Source organism: Thunnus albacares, chromosome 23, assembly GCF_914725855.1.
Source record: "Thunnus albacares chromosome 23, fThuAlb1.1, whole genome shotgun sequence".
Taxonomy (NCBI): Eukaryota; Metazoa; Chordata; class Actinopteri; order Scombriformes; family Scombridae; genus Thunnus; species Thunnus albacares.
In genome coordinates, this window is record NC_058128.1 from 23,076,481 (window position 1) to 23,103,008 (window position 26,528).

Below are 26,528 nucleotides of genomic sequence, written 5' to 3' on the forward strand. Positions count from 1 at the left end.
TCCGCCCTCAGATACAACCCTAAAACAGGTTAATCAATCTATTTATTCTTGAATTAATTAAAATACATAAACAAACATGTAACAGTAACATATAAAAAAGATATTGGACAGTGACCTCATAGTGTATTTCAATACATTATCCCTATTATTTCCTATGAAATCCTTATGGAGTAATGTTACACTAAGAAGTTTAAAGTCATATTTTTCCTTATCTGACTTGATGTCACTATAATATATATGTTTTAATATTCCTACAGGTCAATAGACATTGGTTTAAGATGTTTCTTAGTTCATGTTTTATTGTGATATTAGTGTCCTCAGTTGTCCTCATTTGATGCAGTATTTCAGTGGTCAAGATTGCATCTACTGATTTGGTATGATTCTCTCAGTATCCAATAACTTACAATAAATCATCACCGACAAGCAGCTGAATGTCTACTAAGAATAGAGGACAAGTTGAAAAAAAATCAATAACTTGCTCACTGCTCTGTAAGGCTCTGTCCTCATTTAACACTAGTGAAAAGGTGAGAAGCAGACTATGGTCACCATAGAAATACGTAGAAACTTTGCAAATGACTGCTTGGTAGAGAAAACAGGAGCAGGAGGAAGGTTTTGTGTTTTGTCTTGTGTTTTTTAAGGATCGTGACGTCACGGCATGTTGTCTGTCCCACTTGCTGTTGATTGGCTCTAGTGGAGAAATAAGAGCTGACAGATATGTATCAAACCAATCCTGCTCTCAGTAACATTTGTTGCCTTTACTGTTCCTCGTAAATCTGAATGTTGTAAACATTATAATGTAATAACGACACTGTATTGAAGTGGCTTCACATTCAGGTTTCTATTGGCTAGTCGATGTCTACAGACACAAAAGGCAGGATTATGACACTCTGTGACACTACATCTTCCTGTCACTTGATAACCTATCAAAATTAATTAAAACGTTTGTAGCTTAGCACTTGACCGACACTAAAATATCTGTAGTCTATATATGAAGTAACTACAAAATAGCGTTTTTGGTTGAGTTTTTTACTTAACAGCATATTATTTTCGTGAAAATAGGTGCACGTTTCCCGATAGACGCACTATTGGGCCGCTCATATGGGAGTTATGATGTTTCTGACAGCACGTGAAGGCAGCATTAGTAGCACCTCCCTCACTATAGATCCAGCTGTTTACCTGCCGGCTTTCCCAGTCCGCTTCTCTCCGACCAGCAGCAGTGACCAGCAGCGCTGGGGTTTCCCCGTAGCCGTCGCGCACACCGTCGTCTGTCCGGTCTCAGGGCTCCCCAGCTGGGGCATGCCCGGCCATGTTCGATCTAAACGGCGGCTGGAACTTGTCCTTTGCCGGATGCGGGTTCCTGGGGATTTACCACGTCGGAGTTGCCAGCTGTCTGCTGGAGAAAGCGCCCTACCTCATCAAAGGGGCCACTAAGCTGTACGGAGCCTCCGCCGGTGCTCTGACCGCCTCAGTGCTCGCCAGCCAGGCATCCATAAGTAAGACAGACCGGAAGTCCTCCATTATTATTTTTGTTTTTATTTTTGTTTTTTAAATATGGGCTCAACTTCCCTCAGTTCAGTTTTTGGTTGTATTGAGTGTGAAAAATGCTGTTGATGTTGAATTTAGTTGAATTTCTGGACATAAATGACCAAAGAGTGTATTTTTGCATTTAAAGATACCAAAATACATTAAATCATAAATGTATTTTCAGATATTTTATATTTTTCATGTATGAAACTCAGGGAAACTCAGTGTCCTGCTGCCCAAAACATACTTAATCAACTGCATGTCATTTACATGTCGGCCAACAAATACAAATTTGGATATACAGTAAATAATGTAGACATATATTTGTGAATATATATGTATTTCTTGCAATAGGCTATTAGCTTTTCAATTCAATACAAATTGAGATATTAAATACTGTTAGTAAGACCATAATTACACTTCCAGTTCTATGAAGATGTAACTAATGTGTAATCAGATTAGAAAAACTGCATAGTTAGAAGTCCAGAGCTGATCAGATAGAGAGAGTATGTAGAGTAGGCTGATACTGACTTCCATTGATACAGTATGTTCAACATGTCAACCACCAGTGTGAAACCACTGAATCATGTGGAAACATGCCAGTTCTTGTTGTAGACAGTGTGAGTCAGAGGCACTCTTTTATCAACATATGTCTCTTATCAGTAGACACGTGTAGATCCAGAACAACTTACGTGTATCGACCAATAAGAAGCTTTAGGCTGGGAAGAGGGCTTTCCCAGATCTCTATTGGTTACTGACTCCTGGTAGCGGCAGTGACTATTGATTGATGTTGCGTGTTTTGTTTGCAGTCGATTGATCTCAAGGAATCTTCACAGCAGGGGTGTAGCTAGGAGTTACTGGTGTAGAGTATGAAACTATAGTAGGATATTTCAGCCCCAGAGTTCTATAACCTCTAAACTTTCTCTTTCCTAGCTAAATGCTGTGAAGATGTGATCGAGGTGGCTAAAGAGGCCAGGAAGAGGAACCTGGGGCCTCTTCACCCAACCTTCAACCTGGTCAAGGTGCTGAAGTTGGGCCTGCATCGTGACCTGCCCTCTGACGCACATGTCCTGGCCTCAGGACGGCTGTGCGTCTCGCTGACCAGAGTGTCTGACGGGGAGAATGTGCTGGTGTCAGAGTTTAGTTCCAAAGAGGAACTCATTCAGGTGCGAGGATGTGGGGGTGGTGACATGATTATCTTTTAAATCTGGAGAAGTCTTTAATGCCTCTGTTACAATGAGGAAAGCAACAGGAAACAGATTTCTGCAGGTTTAACTGTGCACTCTGTCCACAGGCGCTGGTCTGTAGCTGTTTCATTCCCATCTACTGCGGGCTGATTCCTCCGTCTTTCAGAGGAGTGGTACGTATCTGTGGTGTATCTAAGTTTAGCTTTGCCACTATTTGTACAAAATAGCATTTCAGGTTCCTAGAGAAGTCACACTGTTTGCTTCATTTGTGTGACCAAATCATTGAATGGGAAGCATGCGACCATGTGACCAAAAAGTTGAAGAAGTTAAAAAAAGGAGAAGGAAGCTTCAGTGTCATAGAAAGATTAGAATAACGTACAGTAGCCACGAAAGTTGAAAAGGGAAAAGCCACATATTAGAGAAGAAAATCATGTGAAGATAGTGAAAAAACTGATCTGTTATTCAGTTTTTAAAACTGATGACAGCATTCCAGTAAAAACAGGACTTTATAGTAGCTAAAATAATGCACTAAAAATGCAACATGGGAAATACAGGTCAAGGTGCAAGACTGCTATGAAATCATTTTTGTTTTTCAGTGTCATGATTAGATTAGATCATGTTTCTATTACCAATGTTTGACTTATCAGCTGCTGGGGGACTTTGACAGTGATCTCATCCAGATAGACAGAGTTGAGGTTACTGTGTTCGTGTCACTGTGAACAGTAATCACAGGTCACACACACACAAACATAGCCTGGTATTTCAGACTGGTTTCAGACCCAGTTATATAGTAATAACAAAATACAAAGTTCAAGCGTGAGGCAGGTAAAAATAATCAACCAGATAACATGAAATATAATAAAAACACACAGAATACTCATAAGGTTCTGACTTCAAATTTGAACAGTTGAATGAATGTAGTTAACAGAATAGGCAGTGTCAAATAAAATAACAAAATAGAAAAATGTACCTGTCCTCACAGCTGAAAATTTGCAGTTGAAACATTTGAAATTGTTTCAGTAAAAAGGATTAACACGAACATTTTATCTTGTTTACAACAAGATAATCCTCTGCTTGTGTGATGTTGTAAGAGAGTTACAGTTGAAGCTGAAGCACTGAAAGAGTTTGATGTGTCAGTTGAAGTGAAGGTATTGAAAGCAGTTGACGTGTCAGTTGAAAGTTATTCACCACCATGAGCTTAAGTTTCACCTGGACTGAAAATGCTCAAAGCAGTTGAACTTTTATTTAAAAGAGTTGAAATGCCAGTTGAAGTGTAGGAGATGAAATCAGCTGAAATGTTGAAAAGATACATTAAAGTAATACAAATATATATAGTAATCATAAGATTTTAGCTTCAAAATGCAACAACTGAATGAATAGAGTTATCAGAGCAAACACTATGAAATGAAATAACAGACAATACAACAATAATGTAGATACAGATGAATTAAAATAGTACAATAAAAGCCTGTCATTTTAGGACCAGTGTTCAGACAGTGAATTCCAGTCACATAATAAGTCACCTTGGCAAAACAGGACATCCCAGACAGTCACCCTCCCAGTGGTCATCTTGGTGCGTTGCACTCTGGTCTCAGACTTCGTGGCAAAGCTCAGTGTCTAAACAGAACAGGAAACATAATGTGTCCAATAAGTTGATGCTAGATTCAGTTTAACTGATTATACATTTTTGAAAGAATGTTCCTATGTACATATTCTGTCTGCAGGCTGTATATGTGGACTGTACATTGTGTACCCTCTGCTGCCTAGAGGATCTGCTGGCTCAGAGCCCAGTTTGGTGTGACTCACCAACTCTGTGCACGAGTGTACATTCACTTGAGGCATGATACCATCTGTACAAACATAAACATTCATTTATAGGCATTCTTAGAGCTAACTTTAGAAAGTTTGGTAATGCTTAATTTTAAAGATCCCATAGTACCTAATCATTTCCTAAAAAGGAATTTATATGTAATTTCTTAGGAAGGTTCCTTGAAAAAAGGATTATGTCATTTAGCCGTAATAACACGAAAAATTGAGACATTGTTCAATTGATATACTTCAAATGAATTAATTCCAATAAAATGCAGGTGTAACCTCAAGAGTCTTCTTGTCAGAATACAAGCAAGCATACATATTAAATGAATATAGAGAATAAAGTTTGTAAGAGGTAACATACTGTATATATGTACTGGAGTTTAAATTTTAGAGGCTCCAGCAAAGGCAGGGAAGAAGAATATAAACAATGTAAAATCATATTCAGTATTCAAAGATTGGCTTTACACACAATGTCTTTTGGTGAATAACAATAACATAAACATAACTTCTGTTTGTGCGCAAGAAAACTCCACAGGGCGCCAAGATTTGTCACCAAAATATGTACTGAACGTGACATTTTTTTTGCTTAAATGAAACTAAATAATCAGTACTTTCTGGTGTACAAACTATATAATCGTGGCATTGTTTATAAATGACCTCAATCATGTCTTTGGTATTTCTGTATTGCAATTTCTTGTTACTTATAAGCCAACATATGTGCCTATAACTCCACAAGAGATCTCAGGAGAGGTCATTTAAGGTAAGATTCCCCCCCTCAGGTAGCCAGGAGTGCAAAAGAAACAAAGACTGCTAAAATTGTAAGTTTACAGAAATAAAAACACAACAATGGAATTAAAATAGGTCAAATGCTAATGTCCTAATTGCAATGTAAAGGAGTCTAATAAAATAGATCAAAGTACCTTTACAGGTTTACATTCTCTGTATGCACATTGAATGATTCTGACCTCCATTTCCTCACTGACCTACATTCTGTCAGGCTCACAGTTCTTATCATAGAGGCACATTTTTCAGCCGGTCTGTCGGCTGGCAGCATCTCTGTCAAGCTGGCGCCTACAGTTGAGGTTAATTCCTTCTCCATGACATTTTAATCACTTTAAATGAGAAAGCTGTCCTTTCATTTTCTGATGTACCAGAGGTTGAATCAAACATTGAACTAGAGCATATCATTGTTTAAATAAATGATTGAACTCTATAAAAAAAAATATGTGTCACTCATCCCAACAATGATGTTAGTGTTAGAGAGATGTGACTGATGGTGTGAAGAGGGTTCTTGTTTCACTACATAGAGGTTGTGTTTTCTGTTTTGAAAGGCTGACATGATGCCACAAGGCAATGGTTCAAAATATGTGACCAAAACTTGTGGATACAAATGAGGCTCTGTGTAGAGTCTGGAACCATTACCACGGTAGAGCAGTAAAAAACAATGATGATGGCACCAATTGATAGAGTGCAGTCACTGAAAATATTGCTATCTAGTTTAAACAAATCTGAAACTACTTAAACCACTGAATGAATGTAGGTACATTTCCTCTACAACATGAATTTAATGAGATGATAAAATGTCTTTGTGTCTTTAGCGTTACGTGGATGGCGGGATCAGCGACAACCTTCCCCAGTCGGAGCTGAAGAACACCATCACCATCTCTCCCTTCTCTGGTGAGAGCGACATCTGTCCCCGGGACAACTCCACCAGCTTCCATGAGCTACGTTTCACCAACACCAGCATCCAGATGAACCTGGGCAACATGTACCGCCTCAGCAGGGCCCTGTTTCCACCAGAGCCTAAGGTAGGTAGCATGTCAGCAGAGGGAGGGACAGTTTGCTTTTTCAGATGGTGTGGTAGGTGCAGTTAATTATATGTGACAAACAATACAGAACAAGACAACAACAAAAATATGATGCAAACTTGTTAATGTGCTTCTTGGAGAGAATTCAAAATCAGATGTGGATTATCAGGCTGAAAAAGCTTCAATTCCCATCTAAAGGTCAAGTTTTTTGTTTTTTTTAATCACAGTAATTTAATTCTGAGAAATTAATCTGCAGATATCTGATATCTGTTTTCCTTCATATCACAGTTGCACTGCACATACCTCAAGCTAATTTAAGTTAGCCGCACAAATTAATATTGTTATATTAACATTAGATAAAATGAGTATGTAAGGTGAAAGGAGTGGCTTGTAGTAAAGTAGTGAAGAACCTGCAGTGTCCCTCAGATTTTTAGCCTTTTAACTGATTGGTTTGGTTTTCAGGCCTGTAAAACTGCCAAGCACCAAAGGTCAGACAGACAATTAGGGACTAGCTGGTGAAAAAAGTGGAACATTCAATAGCTAAATAACCAGATAATATAGAACTTCATAAGGTGATAAAATATCAATCTTGTGTTTTTTAGCTTGCTTTGCTGCCCCCAAGTGGTCAAAAAATCCAGTGCAGCTTTAGTGTGAGCCTATGGAACTTTTTGTTTGTTGTCAGAGTAAATAACACATTCTTCCTCTTACAAATAAACCTTTGAATGTGTTGGCAACAAGACATATCCTTGCTCAGTTCAATAAACTGGGAGGTTTTGCTGCTACAGTCTTATTTGGTCTGGTACAATTCTAGCTAATGTTAGCAAACTTTACATAGGTTTTGTCTTCGTATAACAGATTTTTCATTACATTTAGTCAAACCAGTCCAATTTAGGCAAGATATGCTTGAATAGCTCTACATTAGGGAAACACAGCATGCATCACATACACTATCTTGTATAATAAAAAAGATTGGCATTATGAATATCCTTTATTATCGAACTTTATGGACAACATGACCTAACTGAACATGATTTTGAGTGTTCCAACCAAAAAAAAAAGTGACCAAATAGTTAACACTCACAATAACCTTTCATAGTTCCCCATAAAAGTCTTTTCTTATGCTATTGGTTGTGTTTAAAGTACAGACGCCTCATCAAACACTGTCCCATCAGACTTTACAAGAGGCTTTTCAGCTGCTTTCAGTTTCTAGTTTAAAAATAAACTGCACTCCTTGATTGTGTTGAAGCAGCCCCAGAACACTATTTTCCTAACCCAAGCTAAAGGCGATATTAACTTTAAAGAAACATCTGCTACACTATCATCCAGAGTGAGGACCCAAATTCTCAGAGGCTGGCAGATGTGGTTGTAGCATCAGAAATGCCTCTAGCACACCAGGATTAATTAAAGTAATTCCACACTGCTGATTTTTTAAGCTGTATGTCTCACTACCATAAGTGGATAACATCCCTTGAAGGGAAATTCTGGTATTTTTCAACCTGGACCCTATTTTTGCATCATTTGAGGTCTAAGTGACTGGTGGGGACAATGATGAGAAAATAGGGTCCAGATTGAAAAATAACAAAACTTCCTTTTAATGACACATGAATGCTGGACTAGACAGAGTGCAATGGAGCATTATTGTTATAATTCATATATAGATCAATATATGGCTGGATCAGTTTCTGTACCAAATATTTTTTTGATCTTTTTTTCACCCTTCTTAATCCTCTTTCTTTACCAGTCACTGACAGGAAGTATTATCTGGGTGTAACTTCTGCCTCCATTTTCACCTGTTATCACTCTACTTTATCCCATGTTTCCTCTTGTTATTTGCTGTCGCTGGGATGATTGTTAGGTAACTTGTAAGATGAGGTGAGCTTTGACCTTGTCGGGGTAGAGCTGTCTGCCGTGTGGGTGGTGTTGTTATATATCCTGGCTGCTCAACACTCCCCTCACGTGTGAGTGTGTATTATGCCGTCTGGATCCCATGATTATGTAAGCGACTTCACAAATCTCTGTGACGGGGACATGTGTGCTCTTACCACATTCCCTAGAGGAGGCGTTACCTCCCTGTACCATGCCACTTGAAAAACAACTCTACCCTTACACGCTTGAGCCAGTGACTCTATGTTATCACGTCACTATGAACACACATTTGGTAGGGGCTGTGCTGACGTGTGTAGGAACACAGAATTTGAATATCAAATAAGACAGAGAACTCTGTGTATTTTGACCCTTGACCTTCTGGCCTGACCATTCCAGCTAGTGGATTGGCTGTGAGCACCTCTGCTGATGTCAAAGCTCTTTTTTATTGAAAACACTGCTCTTATGTAATATGACAAATTGACCACAGTGATATGGCTGCATCATTATGACAATGATAGGAAATGTCATTACATAGAAGATCTACTGTATGACTTGTCAGATAGGGATACCTGGGAAGTCCTTGTATTACCTTTGGGCTTGCTGCTTTGTCAGGAAATAAAACTAGACTTAACAAATATTCAGAATATACCAAAGTATTGTAAAACATAGCAGTAGGTTTTAAAAAAAGAGACAGCTCAACAGGGAAACATTGTGGACACACTGTGGATTTTGGCCTCCATCACTTATATTGAAAGCACACCTGAAGGGGATCTTTTAATAGCCAGTATGAACAGGAGGAATGATTACAGCAAAGAAAATCTCTTTCAGTGTTCATATGGACACCTGACTGTTGTTTTAAGACACACTTGAAAAAATATGAACAACATTTTAGGAAATAAGTTTATTCCTTTTTCTGACAGTTATATAAGAAGTTTGATACCACTGTTGTGTGTGCATCAAATATGGAGCTACAGCCAGGAGGAAATTAGCTTAGTGTATTAGTTACAGCCTGTAACTCCCTGTAAAACCACAACCACATTTTAACATCTCTGTTTGCATAGGGAATTAACAGACAAATGGGAAACTTTGTTAAATAGTTAGTTTTAGAGGAGTTGGTTGGTGTATTTTTTAAAGATTACAGACAGACAGGCTAACAGTTTCCCCCTGCTTCCAGTATTTATGCTAGGCTAGGCTAACCATGTCCTGACTACCGCACCCTAACTGAACACTAACTGAATAAGTGTATTATCCAAAATATCTGATATCTATTCCTTTGAAATGTCCTTTATTTTAAAAGTTTTTTATGTTTTTCGGATGTTTTGTTGATTCATGGGCTATGTAATTTTATTAGTTTCCTTTTCTATTGATGAAGTCAATAATAGAAAATTGAATTAAAATTTGGATTGAATTGGTTCAACCATGTAAAGCATTTTATTTTGTAAATAAAGCTTATTATTATCATGAAAATTTTCATTTCAGGGTTCCTGTACCTGACATTAGCTAGGTATAGCACTTTTTAAAAAAATGTTGTCCTTATGAGTCAAAACGCAGACAACAGTTTTACTATACATAGCATTAAAAAAGACATTAAAAAATAGAAGGGGGAAATGACCCCACTGGCCAATCAAAAAATGTGTCCAATATCTTAATTTTATATCAGTCTGGTGAACAAAAAATACACCTTTAGTGAATTGAATTTTCCAGTTTTTCCGTTACTGAAACAAGAAATTAAATTGATAAGTATTATACGGGCCATTCATGGCACTAATCAATAATGTGTCAATAAGTCGGTAAAATGTCTGAAGAAGACAATTTTTTGTTTTTGCCATATGTAAGATGTATTGTCTTCTTCTCAAAAGGTATTGGCTGAGATGTGTCAGAGTGGTTATAAGGACGCTCTACGCTTCCTTGAAGAAAACAGTGAGTATTCTACTACTGTGTTACCATGGTGACACTCAGATAAGCTTACCCAATAAAAATATATTCTTATCAGCCTCTACCTTAACCTTTGAAACATGTCACTGATGTCATATTTTGTGGTATCAGACCTGTTGATGCTGGAGCGTCCCACCTCTGGCCCTGCCCTGCAAGAGAGTCCGCCCAACTGCTGCTGCAAGCACACAGAAACCACCAAAGAGTGGGTGCTCCGGAGGCTCCGCCTACTGCGTAAACAGCACTGGTGGCTGGATGAGCAGATCGCTCTCCCTACGCCCATCAAGAAAGGTGTGTTTCTCATTTAATGCCTCTTTTAATTGTTTTTTTAAATAATGGTGTAAACATGCCATTTTCTTGACCGGTCCTGTTCTGTGTGTCTGTCAGTGTTCTGTGAGGCCTGCCAAGACAAACCTGGCCTGTATGCCACAGTGTCCGAGATGCTGCCAGTGAGAGTGGCCTCCTACATGCTCATGCCATACACACTTCCTGTACAGTCGGCCTACTCAGCGGCCCAGAGGTGAGTGATCTCATCATCTCATCATCTCATTAATGACAATATTTCAGCTGTAAACAAAAGAGTCCTGCACTTAAAACTCATTTCCACACATCTTACAGAGTCAGGTCTGTGAGCAGGTTTTCTGTTTAACACAGTGTTTAACACAGTGTTTAACATCAGTTTACTGTCTGTTCATATTGTATGATTTGTGCTCTGCTCCAGGTTTGTGGAGTGGATTCCAGAGGTACCAGCTGATGTGCGCTGGCTGGTTGGGATGGCAGGTGACGTGTACCGACAGGCCTGGAAAGGAGCACCATCCAACTCCATTAGGTGACAGATTATTTTACAGTGTAATTTTAACAAAGTGTGCTGGTGGATCAGTTATATACTCAATATGTCCATTGAAGGGGTGCTCATTTTTAGAGTATTTTTTAGAGGGCAGCAACATGTCTTGATAAAACTTCATTGTGCCAATGAGTTTGTAAGATATAGCTCCATTACCTAACTTTTGGGAAAGGTTATACATAACATAGTGAGTGGGATTTTAAGAGTCCACAAAATGTATTGGAATGTGTCTGTGTCATGATTAAATCATAAAGCAGGACCAATCTTAAGGCCCATAGCATGTCAGTTGATATTGTGCTTTAGATTTGCATATTCCTAAACAAATTTTTAATTAAATTGGCACAAACCGATTGATATATAACAAGGCCGGACAGTAAGGGTGTCAATATGCTTCAAACAAAGTGCTTGTTGGATCTCTCAACAGCTTCTGAAAACCCCTTTCCAAGGGCAAAATTGGGAGGAGGCTGTGGACAGTTTTTGTAGGTTCACATAACAGACAATCTGAAAATCATGCCCACTTAACAGCAATTGGTCAGGCATCCAAATGTTGCGATTGGGAATAGGTATAAACAAGTTTGCTTTTACTCAGACATATTTGCACAGACTAATTCAGTGTAAGCATACTGAGCCCTTAAGCCTGGGCCTCTCTGTGGCACAAATGTTCTGGTGATGAAGGACCTTTTAAGGCCAACAGGTATTTTTCAAGGGATCAAATGGCTATATTGAACTTTTCTGCTCATTGCTTTTAAGCATGAATCTTGTTTGAAATAAATGAAACAAACTCTTACACATGTAATTGACATGTAATTCTACAGTGAGCCGTGCCTGAGGAAATGCATGAGCGTGCCGCCTCTATCGACGGAGTGCGAGAAACCCATGGACAGAGACAAACTGCCTGCTCTATCCTCCCTAGACCTCCATGGCAACTACTGGGAGATCCCCAAATCTACCTCCTCTTCCTCCCACCATCATCCTCACATCGCCCCCTCCTCTCCGCAACAAGTCTGCTTCTTTGTAGGCTCCCAGGATGAACCACACAGCCATGTACAGCAGTAAAATGATTCAGGACCTGCACTTTAACAATTATGTGGTCAGATTTCCACTCTTTCTGTGAGTGGTGGTAAAAATTTAAACCAATGAGCAATGGTGCGTACATGTTTTAAGGACACACAGATTTTTCTCTGACTCTGAACACTCCAGGCAGCACCACATGTATTATATTTTAAAGAGTGCACTGGAAGACAGAGTTGCAAATCACTCAGGATCATGGATTTGTTTTATGATCTGTTTTAATGAACAGCACAGAAATGTGTCTACTTTTACAGTCTAACTACAACCCTACCTACCTGTTTGTATAAATGTATCCAAATGTAGCATTCATTCCTCATTCCAATACAGTTAATTGAATCAAGAGTGCTCTGTCTCTTCTGAAGTGGTTCTCCTTCTCTGTCTGTTGATTTTTTTTGTTGTTGTTGTTGTTGTTGTATGATATCTCCAGGCACCATCCGTCAGCCTTTAAGTGATGCAACTTCTAGCAGCATTAGTGGAGATCTGCCAGACTGCATTTCTACACTTCTCAACATATGTAATGTTGCTTTTAACAGGCAAGTTATAATTTCTCCACAAATCTAAACAATTTTATTTTTAGACAGCACTCAATTTTTAGCAAACTAAAAATGTTTTGGTCAGCTTTTTTTTGACAGTAAAGCTTCTGTAGAGGTCATTATTATGACTTAATTTGCCAAAATGAAACCCAAATGTGCTCATCAAGAGAGTGCAACCAGTGTTGTAATATACAGTATATATAGCCTACTGTATATATATTGTAATATCAGTGTTACCAATGTATGGTCTGACCTTCAACTTGTAAATCTGTTTTCATGTCACTTTAATTATTATTACATTAATGTACTTTAATATTCTCTTAAGATTAAACAATTTTAAACGTTGGTCAATAGTTTGTTTTTTTGAAATGTGCACCTTTCAAATCTGGGACCAAATACAAAATAGTAGTATCCTCCAGTTCAATGAATACATGCATAGCCTTATAATAACAAAAAAATTGTTTAGACACAATTTAGACACAATTGTTCTATATATAGATATAGAACACTAGATGTGATATTACATCATAAATCATGGGATAACTGTCGCCATCTTACCTGGGTATTGTTTACAATTGTCACCTATTGGCAGCAGCTATGATTGTCAGCTGTGTAGCACCTAATTGCTTTACCAAAAGGACCAAAGAGACCAGAGAGGTTGGCATCACATTTCACACATCAACATAGAGTAGATTAGAGATTTTTTTTTCCATGCATCAACTAAAACTACAAAAAGTTAGTGAACTAGGTAACTACCATTAGCTCACGTTAAGTCACCGAGTAACGGACTAGCTGAGTTCTACATCAAAGTTGTTGCTGATTGCTAGTTATTGCAGCATTGATCTGTTAGCTAAACAGATAAGTTATAACCAGCAAACACTGTTTTAATGTTAGCTAAGCTAACTTAGAGATCACAGGTAACGTTGAGTAGTGTTATAACAAAGTTATCAATATTATCCTAACATTTGGCCACTAAGTAGCTATCAATCAAGTGTAAACATTTTAACGACAAGGAGAAGTGCTTGTCTTCAATCCTAAATCCCATTTCATAACATCTCAAAACAAATCCAGCAAGCCAGCTACATCACAATCTACACAAAAAGTGAAGCGTAGGCAATCAACACAACAGTACCGTTAGCCACATCCTTGACAGCAGCACGGAGCACTAACCAACCACACAATCAAGCAACATATTGTTATTTGAGGCTGAGGGGGTCGCATTTTACGTTACATGTTCACCACATCCAGATAACCCAAAATTAGCCACCTTGAATCCTGCAATCAGTCATCATATATTAACATCACTTGTTGTCAGCTAATCTCATGCCTTTACACGATATTCTTTTCAGTAAAGCAAATAAAAAATAATCCATCCATCTTGATCAGGTAAAGTAATCCAGTCTGAGAAAGGAGATTTGTAGCAGTTCAGGTCAAGCTTCCATACCTTGTCCATACCTTACGAGAATAAAAGACAATTGCGACAAGTCCATCAGGAGTTCTACTCCTCATTTACAGGTAGCAAGGCTATTAAACTCTCCTCTCATCATCAAAACAAACCCCATGCTGGCTGACCCCAAAAAACAGCAAAACAGGAAGTATTTGCCAGTGAGTTAGTGTGTGTGTGTGTATGTGTGTGTGTTTGTGACAGAGAGAGAGCGAAATATATCTTGCCTTATGTACAAACTATGACATTAATAAATATATTAATATTTACAGTACACATGTGTTTCTCTCCTGTGTTTCTGATTGTAATTGCCTGCCAGTATAGGCCACAATATTGATTTTTTTTTAGGATTTCTATATAAAAGATATTGCTTAAGGATATTAACCATTCAGAATACAAAAGACAGTTCTTACATATTAAGTTAAGGAAACATTTAAAAAATAAAATCAGTGTCTGCAATATAAATGCACAATTATGAGATTATCTTCATGATTGAAAGCATGATTTGTTCTCTTATAGCTATAAATAATCAAAATTCTACCAGAATCTTTGTTTTTTTGGTTCAGTCTAGACAGGCACAGTTGTCGTACGCTCATTGCTTTGAATAAAAACAACATCAATGTATGGGTAGAAATATACAAGGATTTTAAATACAACATAAGCCTCTTTCACCACAGGTTCCAATTACATCAAGTTAAAACTGGACCCAGGTAAGATCGCTGCCATATGGTCCAACCCAGAATGGCAAGTCACTATGACATGTCACATCTAGTGTTTTATATCTACAGTTGATGCAGAAACCAAACTTTTAAAGATGAATGGATGTACCAATTTATGGTCATTCTTCAGGCAGCCAGTTCTAAACCACTGTGTCTCATATGTGGCATTAATCAAAAGGGGACAATGTGAAGCACCATACAAAGCACAAGTCTTTTGAGCAAACGTATCTACTGTAGTCCAAGCTGAGGGTACGCAAAATAACCAAACTGAGAGCCCTGTATCACAGATCTACCTGACTCATCACACATTCATTTGCAGCCCAGGAACGTGCAAACAAATGTTTACTAAAGGTAGCATGGATTTTGGGGCAACATAAGAAAACATTTAGGGATGGGACAGTTGTGAAGGAGTGCTTGAATGCTGTTGCTGAGACGTTACTTGAGGGTACACAAAGAGACAAGTTGTGTGAAAAAATCAAGCAAATTCCAATGTCAGCTTCAACAGCAACCAGAAAATCAGAAATATTAGCAGATGATGTACTTGTACAGCTTGATGCAGTTACTCTGAGTGCCATATGCATATCCTTAGCCATTGATTAATCTATAGACATCACTGATAATGCCCAGCTTTTGGTGTATGTTGGATTTTTTCACAAAGGTAAGAAAGAGCTCTGTGAGGTCCTGTTGGGTGTAACACCACTTGAGACACATACAAGAGGAAAGGACATGTACATGGTAATAAGGCAGATGCTGGGGAAGAGAGGGATAGATCTGAAACAGGTGGTCTCAGTCACCACAGATGGTGCCCCGGCCAAGGTAGGAAGAGAGAGGGGGGCTGTGACATAGATGAAAGAGGAAAACTTTGATCTCACAGCTGACCGCTGTATCATCCATCAGACTGTTCTGTGTGCCATTCTGTCACAAGTGTTTGCTGAAGTAATGAACACATCAACAATATCAACACGAACTCGTCAACTTCCTGAGGGCATCCTCATACCATCAGCACTACCTGCTGAGAGAATTCCTTAAAGAAGTTGAAGCAAATGCCAATGACCTACTACTGAACAACAATGTAAAATGACTGAGCAAAGGCAACACATTGAGATGTTTCTGGTCCATTTGAAAAGAAATAGAAGCTTTCTTAAAGCAACATAGTTTTCACTTTTTTTGCAAGATGAGCACAAAATAGAAAATGGTTGCTTTTTTGGTTGACATCATATCACACTTCAATGAGCTCAACTTAAAGCTGCAGGGACAGAACAATTCAGTTTGTGATTTGATGACAGCTGTCCACTCCTTCCAGAGGAAGCTGGACATTGTAAATGAAGTTACTAATGTTCAGGAACAAGACCACACACCGCTCTCTCCCACGCTGTTTAATGTGCTGCAGCTGAGCAGCTAATTAGCTATCTTAATTGCTAACTGACATTAGCGGTGCACTTTTCCCCAGTGAACATTTGTTTGGTGGCTCATTCAACAAGTCAAACTGCAGGACAAGATGTATGTTCATGTTTGTAAGTTATCATCAAGTTTTGATGATGTGGACACAGGTTATTGTTTCATTCACTACCATTGCACCCCAAGTAAATGGTGATGTATTTCACACTTTACAATAAGGCTTCCTTTTGCAGTTAAAAATGTTAGTAACTCATAAATAAATGGTCATAAAAATGAGATGCCAAGAAACATCAAGATGGATGGGGGGAGAATCAACTCAGTGAACAACAAATACCAAAAATGGTTTAGGCGGGCCACAGATATCTGAAAATGGGACCAAGAATGGGTGAGCCGTACACCAAATACAAGAGATGTGAGATGAGATCTGAGGCTTAACAGGACAGAGTAGTAGTCTTATTGTAAAGTGGTCAATCAATTTTTATTTATATAGCGCCAAATCACAACAAAAGTCATCTCAAGGCACTTTTCACATAGAGCAGGTCAAGACCGTATTCTTAATTTTAATTTAATTTTAATTTACAGAGACCCAACAATTCCCCCATGAGCAAGCACTTTGTGACAGTGGTAAGGAAAAACTCCCCTTTAACGGGAAGAAACCTCAAGCAGAACCCGGCTCTTGGTGGGCGGCCATCTGCTTTGACCGGTTGGGTTGAGAGAGAGAAAGAGAGAGGGAAAGGGGGAGGAGGGAGGGGGGGGACACAGAAGAACAACAATCATAACAATAACAACAACAGCAGCAACAGCAACAGCCAAGGAAGGATGCCAACAGGACTGTGAAGGACTTGGCCCACCACCCAGGGTTTCCTTTTTGTGATATTACGTAAGTGAAAAAAGGCAGTCTTTGAAATTTGATTTATGTGGGAGTTAAAGGACATATCCTGATCAAAGATAACTCCCAGATTCCTTATGGTGGTGCTGGAGACCAGGGTAATGCCATCCAGAGCAGCTTTATCATTAGATAATGTGTTTCTAAGGTGTTTAGAGCCAAGCACAATAACTTCAGTTTTATCTGAGTTTAGTAGTAGAAAATTGCAGGTCATCCAGGTCTTTATGTCCTTAAGGCATGCTTGGAGTTTGTTTAACTGATTGGTTTCATCAGGCTTCATTGATAAATATAATTGGGTATCATCAGCATAACAATGAAAATGTATGGAGTGTTTCCTAATAATATTACCTAAAAAATATTACCTTGAAGTGGTATCATATTATCTTTGGTGTTCATCAGAGGAAGCTTTTATCAAAATAGAGATAAAACTACCACAATGTGCCCACCTAGCTTTTTTACATAGCTGTTTTCTATTTTTTTTTTTTTTTTTTCCAAAAAATTCATTTTATGTTTTTCACACTTATTAGTTTGGAATATTTCACACCAGCTAGCTTACAAATGAAAGTAATGTTGGCTATTTAAACCGTCCTTAGAAATTCACACACATCCCAGAACCACTCAACCCACCCACCCGTTTCACTTTCCTCACTGTCTTGAACACACAGCTCTTCCTCCCTCCTCATTGGTGTTTTCATGTCTTTCAGCTCCACCGCCTCCTCAGAACTCTCCCTCTCACATCCTTTGAGACGCATCTCTTCATTCTTCACCTTTTCTATTTCAAGCATTTTCTGAAGCTCCTCTTTTTCTTTTTGGAGGGCATGCATTTTTTTGTGCTTGGCCTCCTCCTGCTCCTTCACCTCCTGTAATAAAAACTGAAACACATGGGTCACCTCTTTGGCTTCTTCAGTCTCTTGGACAAGTGCTTCCTCCTTTTCAATCATTTTGAGAAGCATTTCTTCATTCTTGTCCTTTTCTATTTGGAGCATTTTCTTAAGCTCCTTGGTTTCTTGCTGGAGGGCATCCTTACTATGACGCTGAGCCTCCTCCTGCTCTTTAATCTCCATCATTAAGAATTGACAGACATGGTTCATCTCTTTGGTTTCCTCTAGCTCTTGGAGAAGTTTTCTCTCCTTTTCAACCACTGTGAAAAGCATCTCTTCATTTTTGTTTTTCTGCATCTGGAGCATTTCTTTAAGTTCCTGAATTTGGCTTGAGAGAGCTTCCATTTTTTGGCACATAGCCTCTTTCTCCTCTTCATGCTCTTTAATGGATGTATTGAGCACCTGGTTCATCTCTCTCACCTCCTCCAAAAGTTTTTTCTCCCTCTTAGAGTCTGTGAGATACATCTCTTTATTCAGGTCTTTCTGAATTCGAGCCTCCTTCTCCTCCCTCTCAGACTCATATTTGTCAATGACATGACAGACACCCCTATGGTCTGAGTGCACAGTCTCCTTTTCTACCCCCTGCCAGAACTCAAGATTCTGCCTGAAACTACTACACTTACCTTGAGTGCTCTTCTTTGTTGTACAGGGGACAATGTCAGTCTTTTCCTGTGACTTGAGCACTTGATGTCTCAGCTCAGTAATGCTGTGTGGATCATTAACCTCCTCCTCCACTCTACAAAATCCTTCCAATCTTTTCTTCAATGCCTCCACATCCTGAAGCAGGGTTTTTTTCTCTGCTTCCCAAGTCCTTACTTCCCTGTTCATCTTTTCATGGCAGAGAGTGCTCTCCTCAATGTGGTGTCCCTGATCCAGGTTTGTCGGAGCATCCTTATGGCTGCACAGCCCAGCATAGTGGTCGCTCAGCCTTTCATGAAGGGCCTGGATGTCTTTGCGTAGCACTGCGTTGTGTTGGAGAAGTGCTTCATTGTGTCGGCGCACAGTGTGGTTTTGCCGGCAGAGGATCTTGTTCTGTCTGTAGAGGGCATTGTAGCCTTTGTGGAGGTGGTTATAAACTTTCAAAGGGATAATTGGTGCCATTTTTCTATTCTCAATCACCTGTATGTCAAAATACCTGTTTCTATTATTTCCTATAATTTGCTGTCACAAAGGAATAAAATGTGTCTAATGATGTACTTACAGAATCTCCTGTGTGCACTGCATGTGTCCAGTGTGGAATACAAAAAAGGCTAGATGAAAGGTAGAACCCTAGCAACATCATAAGGAGTGTGACGTCATAAATGCACGTTCTATAATCAAGAATATGCGTTCAGTAATTACATTTGAGACGTCGCACTCTTTAAGAAATATGTATAATTGACGTCACAACTGTATATATAGGCAATATATGGATCTCGTGAAATTATCCTTAGTAGGTCGCGAACATTTACGGTCAACTTACTTTGAAATGTAGCAAATTTAATCAAATTTACAGCTGTCAGTTCAGCTGAACTGAACACAATAAAGAGGGAAGGAAACGTTCATGCAGTGAAGTACTGGCCTGGCTTTTCTTATTTTTCTCATATTCAGCTCTACAGCAAGATCTGTTTGGTTTCGAAATGAATTGCTCTCCAACTTTGTGCGGAATTAGTAACAGCAATGACACTGCAGCTGGGGGTGTTACTGTGTACTGCTGTTACATTGTTACAGTCCTAACACGAGCCCATCTGATAAGGAGAGACTTGAATGAATAAATGTATGTAGGAATAAAGAGTGTGTGAGGATCATTCATGGCGTTAATATGCTAACCATTAGCTTCATATACTTTCCTGTAATGTCTTATCTGTATCATGTGTTGGATGCTGTGACGCTTTGCGCATGCGTCCTGGCTCCCCAACAGCATCAGGAGAGAAGAGGAGGATGGCGGAGGATGGGAAGGAAGAGTCAGTGGCTACTGACGACGATTCAGACCTCACAGCTGCAGACGGGACCAGCAGCCTAAACAACACGGTAAAACAGTAGCTTCCCCTTTCTGTGCGGTGATAAAATGACTCTGACCCCAGGCATAACAGTGAGTAGATGTATATTGTTACGTTGCCTTGTAAATATCAGGAAAGACACGCTAGCTTTATGTTAGTTAATCCAATTCGCGTTATTTAGGCATATTTCATGTGATATTTTCGCCATTTCATATAGTTTTAGAAACTGTGTGTCATGCATGACCCACCCAGTCTACTGTCATTGTCATGCTAACATTAATTTGCTTAAAAAATAATGCTAGCTTCCTCGCTAGTAGCCTAACAAGGAAAGAAGTGGGACCATGTACAATCACCCAAAAGTCTTACAGAGAGCTGTTCAGTTTGTTAATGATGAACCAGAATCAGAATCATCTTTACTAGCCAAGTATGTTACTATACAAGGAATTTGACTCCGGTTTAATGGCTCTCAGTGAACTTACACAACAATAACAACACAACAATCTTCAGATATATACACAAGGAATGACTTATATACAAGTGAATGATGTGATGTTTCAGATGGTGGAAGAGGGCTCCACACTCCTGCGCAGAATGGAGATCTGTGTAGCTGAGGCTGAGAAAAGGAGTGGCAAAAATGCCGTTAACATGCAGGAGACATTCACCGTGTACCTCATCGAAACCCGGTGAGATCAGCATTATATGTTATTCGAAAGGAAGTGCTGTAGGTTGAGCTGACATGTTGTGTTTATCTGTACTTCCTCATGTTTGCTTGTGTTGCATGAATTCACTGCTGTTTTTGGTCACTTCGGCTCAATCTTTACAGGCCAATGGATGCAGTTGCTGAAGGTCGTAACCCAGCCCCTGACTCTCTGTGGAGGAGATACAGTGAATTTGAGCTGCTACGGAACTACCTGATAGTTACCTATCCATACATTGTGGTGCCCCCTCTTCCTGAAAAGAGAGTGAGTTTCCAAACCCTGTTCAAGGCACCAGAAGTGCTCCTGTTTGTGTTCTTTTTCCCTGTAAAGTTCTAGTTTGAAATGACAGGACAGGCATAAGCAGGCTTGGAAAGTTCCACTTGTTCCCGGGCAATTTATTATAAGTGATAATAGTGATAATTTAGAATGGTTTCAATGTCTGTGATGACATTGAAACAACTGAAACAATGCCTGTCCCATAAAAGGGGCCTATATATATAACATATAAAGGCATTTCCCCATTTAGAAAACATTGTGTAAACTTTACACAGCATTCTTAAAGATTATGACTAATAAAGTTTAAGAAGAAGTGCAATTGCAGAACTTCACATTTCAGCTTTTAATGGAGATTCCTTTGTGTGTTGTAAGTTGTAAAAGTTTATTCCTGGGGACGGTGGCAGCTGGTCATTTTTGAAAAGCACAATATTCCATGTCTGGCTGATAAAGAGAGTTTTGTACTAGCTGCAAATAAGCTAACCTGGTCAGTGACTATTTAAAGGTAGAGTGATGACTTATCTCCAAGGATCTCTAGTCTTTATAGAAGATTTACACATGGATGATTTACCTCAATGGCGGTATAGTGCAGAAAAAATGGAGAATGGTGAAACCGGAGTGTATTACAACTGATGCACCAAAACATACGATTGATGAAATCAAATAGAAACAATCAAGCCAAGTAAAGAAACTGAAAAGCTGAATGTGTTCTTCTCTTACATACAGGCAGAGTTCGTGTGGCACAAGCTGTCGGCAGACAACATGGACCCAGACTTTGTGGAGCGCCGCAGGGTCGGGTTGGAGAACTTTCTGCTCCGTGTAGCATCACATCCGGTCCTCTCCAATGACAAGATCCTCTACCACTTCCTCACTGAGGTAAACAGTGCAGCTCTGACTCAGCCCAGCAGTTCAAGCGATCATTTATAGATCAGCGGCTGATTGAATAACCTTTTCTACTTCTGTGTGTGGTAGGAACATGGCTGGAAGGAAGTGGTGTATGAGACAGGATTTCAGGCAAAGGTACTGCACATTTGCAGAGCTTTTATATCTTTATTCTTACAATAATTCAGTGTTCATAAGCTTGAGCACTTCCTGTTACTCCTATTGCAGGCGGATTCCAGGCTGAGAGCTCTCAGCGCCACCTTCAGGGTGAGAAATCCAGATAAGTAAGTTAGTGTTTCCTAAACGCACTGTAAGAGGGGCTCAGTTGTGTTCAAAATGTTGTCAAAAGTTACTATTCATTTCAAAATGAATTCTCCCTAGTCTTTAAAAGTTCCATTTAAAGTGTGAGTTGTATGTTTACTGCACTATCTGTATGTGTTGATCCATGAATAAATACATATATAACTCTAAATAACTAGGTAGAAGTTCATTTTAATCTCTGTCTTCTGCATATGTGCCTCTATTCTCTCTCTTTCAGACGCTTCATGGAGATGAAACATTACAGCGATGAGCTTCAGTCTCACACATCTCAGCTGCTCCGAGCACGAGCAGTAAGTCTCTATTTCTACCTGTCCTTCACACACACACACACACACACACACACACACACACACACACACGCACCACATACACAGCTAGAATTCATGTTTGCCTACTTTGATTTATAGAGCCACATTGGATGCTTTAAATCTTTTTTTCTTTTAAGTGTCAGTGCTAGTGGTTGGTATGGAGCTTTGTAAGTCTCGGGAAAAAAACAAAATCATTGAGATCATCATGAGATTGAAAGTTAATTCTTGGCCTTGGAAACAGTGGTTGACAAAACCATCTCTTCACAAGATCTGTTCAGTATGAATAGAAATTTACACTGTACAAAATAGTGTTCAAGGGACACGGACAAATGTAATGAATGTAATAAGCTGATGATGTTAATATGAAGGAATGGCGTCAGTATTTGAAGGCACTACTCATGACGCCTGCTGGGCTCCATAGGCTGGAAATCTTTATTTTCATCATCATTATTGTTTGAACACTTACCTTCATTTACTTTCTGTGTCTCTGTTAGAGGGTTGCAGATCGACTTTATGGTGTTTACAAGGTCCATGGAAACTACGGGAGAGTCTTCAGGTTTGACAACAAGCATATCATGAAGTGTAATTAATACCTGAATTGGTGATGATGATGATGATGATGAGTGTGTGAGTGTCTTCATCGTCCCATTGACTCATTGTCAAGTCAACTTTACAAATCCCAAAATCATAAATTACAATTTTAGACCCTTGATTAGTATAAGATAATACAAAAAAAATCTTATAAAGAAGAATTGTCTAGATGGAAGATGGACCTCATTTTACAAATAATGAAAATGTATCAGTGTGTGTGTGTGTGCTAATATGCATGTGTGTATGTGTGTGCATCCATGTGTTCACTGCAGTGAGTGGAGCGCCATAGAGAGGGAGATGGGAGATGGACTGCAAAGTGCTGGTCATCACATGGATGCGTGAGTATCTGAGTCTGGACACATGCAGGGCCAGATTTACTGCAGCAAAAAGACACAATTAGATTAGTGAACACAATATCTGATTTCTGTAGCACAAACACATAGTGGACTCCCTCCTACCACCGGTTGTGATGCCTTCTGTATATTTTGTGTGTCTTTGATTTTTGTCTTATTATATCACTTCATTTCCTGTTTGTTTCCCATGAATTATTGCCTCCTAATGTGTTAATGTATAAATAATTAGATGCTAAAGATGATAATGTTATGAGTAATAGCCTAACAGTTTCAGGTGGAGTTGAACTGCAGCCAAAATATATGTTTTATAATCAAGATCATTACTTTATTATTTCTTTTTTCTTCTTCTTCTTTCTTACAAATCCAAGCGGTGAACTGTGTCTGTTGAGCTTGAGTTTTAGATGTTAGTCGAGGAGCTGACTGTGTCCTAGATCGTGTGTGTAATACACACGTCATAAATCATAAACATTTGTCCAGCTGTGTTTTCTTAGTAAATCTGGGCCACAGTATACTCTGGCTGCTACCAGCTGTGACGCATGTTAATACAGATGTTGCTTTTGTCACACACCTGCAGATATGCTGCCTCTATAGATGACATCTTAGAGGAAGAGGAACATTACGCAGACCAAATGAAAGAATATCTCTTCTATGCTGAAGCTCTGAGGTAAAACATTCTCACCCAATGATCCAATATTATAAAGACAGTATTAAAACTGTGACGGTATCAGGAGCGTAATATGACTGGTAGAGGGAAAACCTGCGGAGCTCATTAGTTTCAGAGCTTCACCTTTCTAGTCATGCTATTGCTGACTTTGCACAAACCTGTCACAACGTCTGAGAAAAATAAGAGTATAAGAGCAGATGATGGTTTTATGTTGTGCATTGTGTCGGCAGGGCAGTGTGCAGGAAACATGAGCTGACCCAGTTTGAGCTTGAGATGGCCTCCCAGGACCTCATCTCCAAGAAGCAGCAGCGTGAGGAGCTGGCTACAGGGGTACACTATACTCATGTTACTCCTGCCTGTACTCTTCCTTTGTCTCCTAACTCTTGAGGAGGGATGGTTGAATTTTAATAGAAGATTAAACTAGGGAAGATTTTTGAGGAGGAAATAACTTCTAACCTAACTGCAGTCGTCTGTGTTCACATCTTCTTCTTCACCTCCTCAGATTGTGCGGACGTTCTCCCTAAAAGGCATGACCAACAAGCTTTTTGGCCAGGAGGCGCCTGAGCAGAGAGAGGCCAGACTGAAGCTGCTGGAGGAGTTGATAGCAGAGGCTGAAGACACCGTCAAGGAGAAAACAGTCGAGTGCGAGTGAGTGTTGGACTGTGTGTGAAAGCACAATTTAAAGTTCACAGACTATTTACCAGAAAAGCAGATGCTCGGTGCAGATTTAAAGATAATATTCTTCCTGTTTTGTGTTTGTGTGTCTTATGTGATGTGTTTTACCGCAGAGAGCATGTTGAAAAGGCATGGGTGGACATGCAGCGCTTTAAGGAGCAGAAAGACAAAGACCTGCGGGAAGCCCTCATCAACTATGCTGTCATGCAAATCAGCATGTGCAAGAAGGTGCAACACATCAGCCACGTGAAGGTCACAGGACAACTTGTGTGGTCTTATTTATGATTAAATTTGTTTTATTTCTTCTCTCTCTCTCTGCAGGGAATACAAGTGTGGAGCAATGCCAAAGAATGTTTCCTCAAGATGTAAAGTGAAAGCCATACTCAGATGATTTGCACCCTCAGCGATGCTCAATGTGGATGCTGGGAAATGATACCAATGTCCTCTCAAAGAAGAAACTGCTATCGGTTGATGGCTGAAAACAGTAGCAGTAAAGTAACAAAACGTGTAAAGATAATTTCATTTCAAGTATTTACACAAAATGCATTCATATGCAACTAATTTGCAATAGTGATTTTGTGGAGTGAAAAAGCTTTAGGAGTGGGCGGTGGATCACACAAAGCACATGACTTGGACACTGGAGATAAGAATTCACAGGGTTGACTTTTGCAATATTTAACCAAGACCCTAAAGAGGCACTTCACCAATTTTACATGTTAAAGTCAGTTGATTAGTCATTGCTAGTAAGTTTTTTTTGACGTTGTTCTTTTTCAAATCTGTATCTTATTAGTCTCCCAACTTTATGGAAGTGTAATACAAAATTGGTTAAGTGCCCCAAAGAGTACTGAGGATGATTTAACACCTGTGTAACCTGTTTAACCTGTTTGGATGCATTCGCACATTTAGTTTATGCTGGTGTGAAAGCTGTCAGTCAAACTCTGGTATGAACGGACAGCCTGAAAAGGAGCGTCTCAGCCAGCTGTTCCCCTGTAATATTATGGTACAAGATAATTTAACACATCAGTAAAATGCAGCATGACCTGCTGTCAGTCACCAGGATTTGATTTCTGCCAAAACTGTCCAATTACAGTCCGTCTGACTTCATTCCTCTTAATATATATAAAAAGTCAGCGTGAACCTGAAATGTACCAGAACTAAAAGGTAACAATATGTAATTTTTTTTTCTGTTGAACCAAATGAACTGAACTACAGGTGTGAAAGCAACCTGAGACGCCATTATAACTTTATTATCTAAAGCACATTATAGAGCTTATTGGCATCACCTGATGCTTAAGATGCAAGGAGTTTATATTGTAGTGAAAACAAATAAAGTATGGATTAACTAAAACATAATATAAGTGACATAACATTTCCTCCAGTTTCCTCTGCTGTAAGCTAATGTTTACATTTTTGCTTTATATGAAAGGATCAAAGTGAAGATGCTACAAGATGTTGTGGTGTCCAGAGCAATGTATTGTACTAATGTACAGTAAGCTGCACATAAGAGTCATTATACTCTAAGATGATTTTACTAGTTTAATTTAACCATCTTTTATTGAAATAAAAAAATATTTGTTCAGTTTTATTTCTTGTTCTGGATGCTTGCCAGCAATAAGCTTTGTGAGTGTATTTATGTTTTCATAATTCCATTTGTCCATCCCCTTTCATATTTCATTTTAATGCTCAATTTGGATGTAGCTCTTAATTATTTGAATAAAAATGTGTCACACCACTGACTGTATTTTTTGTGTTTATTTAGAACACACAGCATCAACTAAGAGCTTACTGAAAGCTGGAGAACGCTGAAAGCAATATCCATGTATCCATGTGTTGATAATCCACAGATAGTTGGACATACTGGAGCTTTATTTTAACT

At 39.1% G+C, this 26,528-nt stretch overlaps 2 protein-coding genes across 2 annotated transcripts; both read left to right on the top strand.

Annotated features, from left to right (window-relative positions):
• The first annotated feature begins 1,176 nt into the window (after positions 1–1,176).
• pnpla3 (patatin-like phospholipase domain containing 3) lies at positions 1,177–12,926 on the top strand. Its single transcript, XM_044343781.1, has 9 exons — positions 1,177–1,493; positions 2,458–2,690; positions 2,819–2,884; positions 6,125–6,334; positions 10,060–10,120; positions 10,247–10,423; positions 10,520–10,652; positions 10,854–10,961; positions 11,792–12,926. Exons 1-9 carry the CDS (start codon positions 1,307–1,309, stop codon positions 12,030–12,032), a joined length of 1,416 nt encoding a protein of 471 aa, XP_044199716.1. The 5' UTR covers positions 1,177–1,306; the 3' UTR covers positions 12,033–12,926.
• A 6,838-nt stretch (positions 12,927–19,764) lies between these two features.
• Positions 19,765–26,384, top strand: LOC122975357 (sorting nexin-4-like). Its single transcript, XM_044343782.1, has 14 exons — positions 19,765–19,918; positions 20,446–20,570; positions 20,711–20,849; positions 21,585–21,734; positions 21,831–21,878; positions 21,969–22,024; positions 22,279–22,351; positions 22,864–22,925; positions 23,233–23,298; positions 23,888–23,977; positions 24,208–24,307; positions 24,480–24,625; positions 24,766–24,880; positions 24,974–26,384. The coding sequence occupies exons 1-14, from the start codon at positions 19,787–19,789 to the stop codon at positions 25,019–25,021; spliced, it is 1,350 nt and encodes a 449-aa protein (XP_044199717.1). The 5' UTR covers positions 19,765–19,786; the 3' UTR covers positions 25,022–26,384.
• Positions 26,385–26,528: the final 144 nt, after the last annotated feature.

Excerpts from the sequence above, each read along its gene's own strand:
- LOC122975357 (XM_044343782.1), top strand. The coding sequence starts at position 19,787 with ATGCGTCCTGGCTCCCCAACAGCATCAGGAGAGAAGAGGAGGATGGCG. Across the intron at positions 20,850-21,584 it reads CCCCTCTTCCTGAAAAGAGA|GCAGAGTTCGTGTGGCACAA; the intron begins GTGAGTTTCCAA and ends TCTTACATACAG. Across the intron at positions 23,978-24,207 it reads TTCTATGCTGAAGCTCTGAG|GGCAGTGTGCAGGAAACATG; the intron begins GTAAAACATTCT and ends TTGTGTCGGCAG.
- pnpla3 (XM_044343781.1), top strand. The coding sequence starts at position 1,307 with ATGTTCGATCTAAACGGCGGCTGGAACTTGTCCTTTGCCGGATGCGGG. Across the intron at positions 10,653-10,853 it reads GCCTACTCAGCGGCCCAGAG|GTTTGTGGAGTGGATTCCAG; the intron begins GTGAGTGATCTC and ends GCTCTGCTCCAG. Across the intron at positions 10,962-11,791 it reads GCACCATCCAACTCCATTAG|TGAGCCGTGCCTGAGGAAAT; the intron begins GTGACAGATTAT and ends GTAATTCTACAG.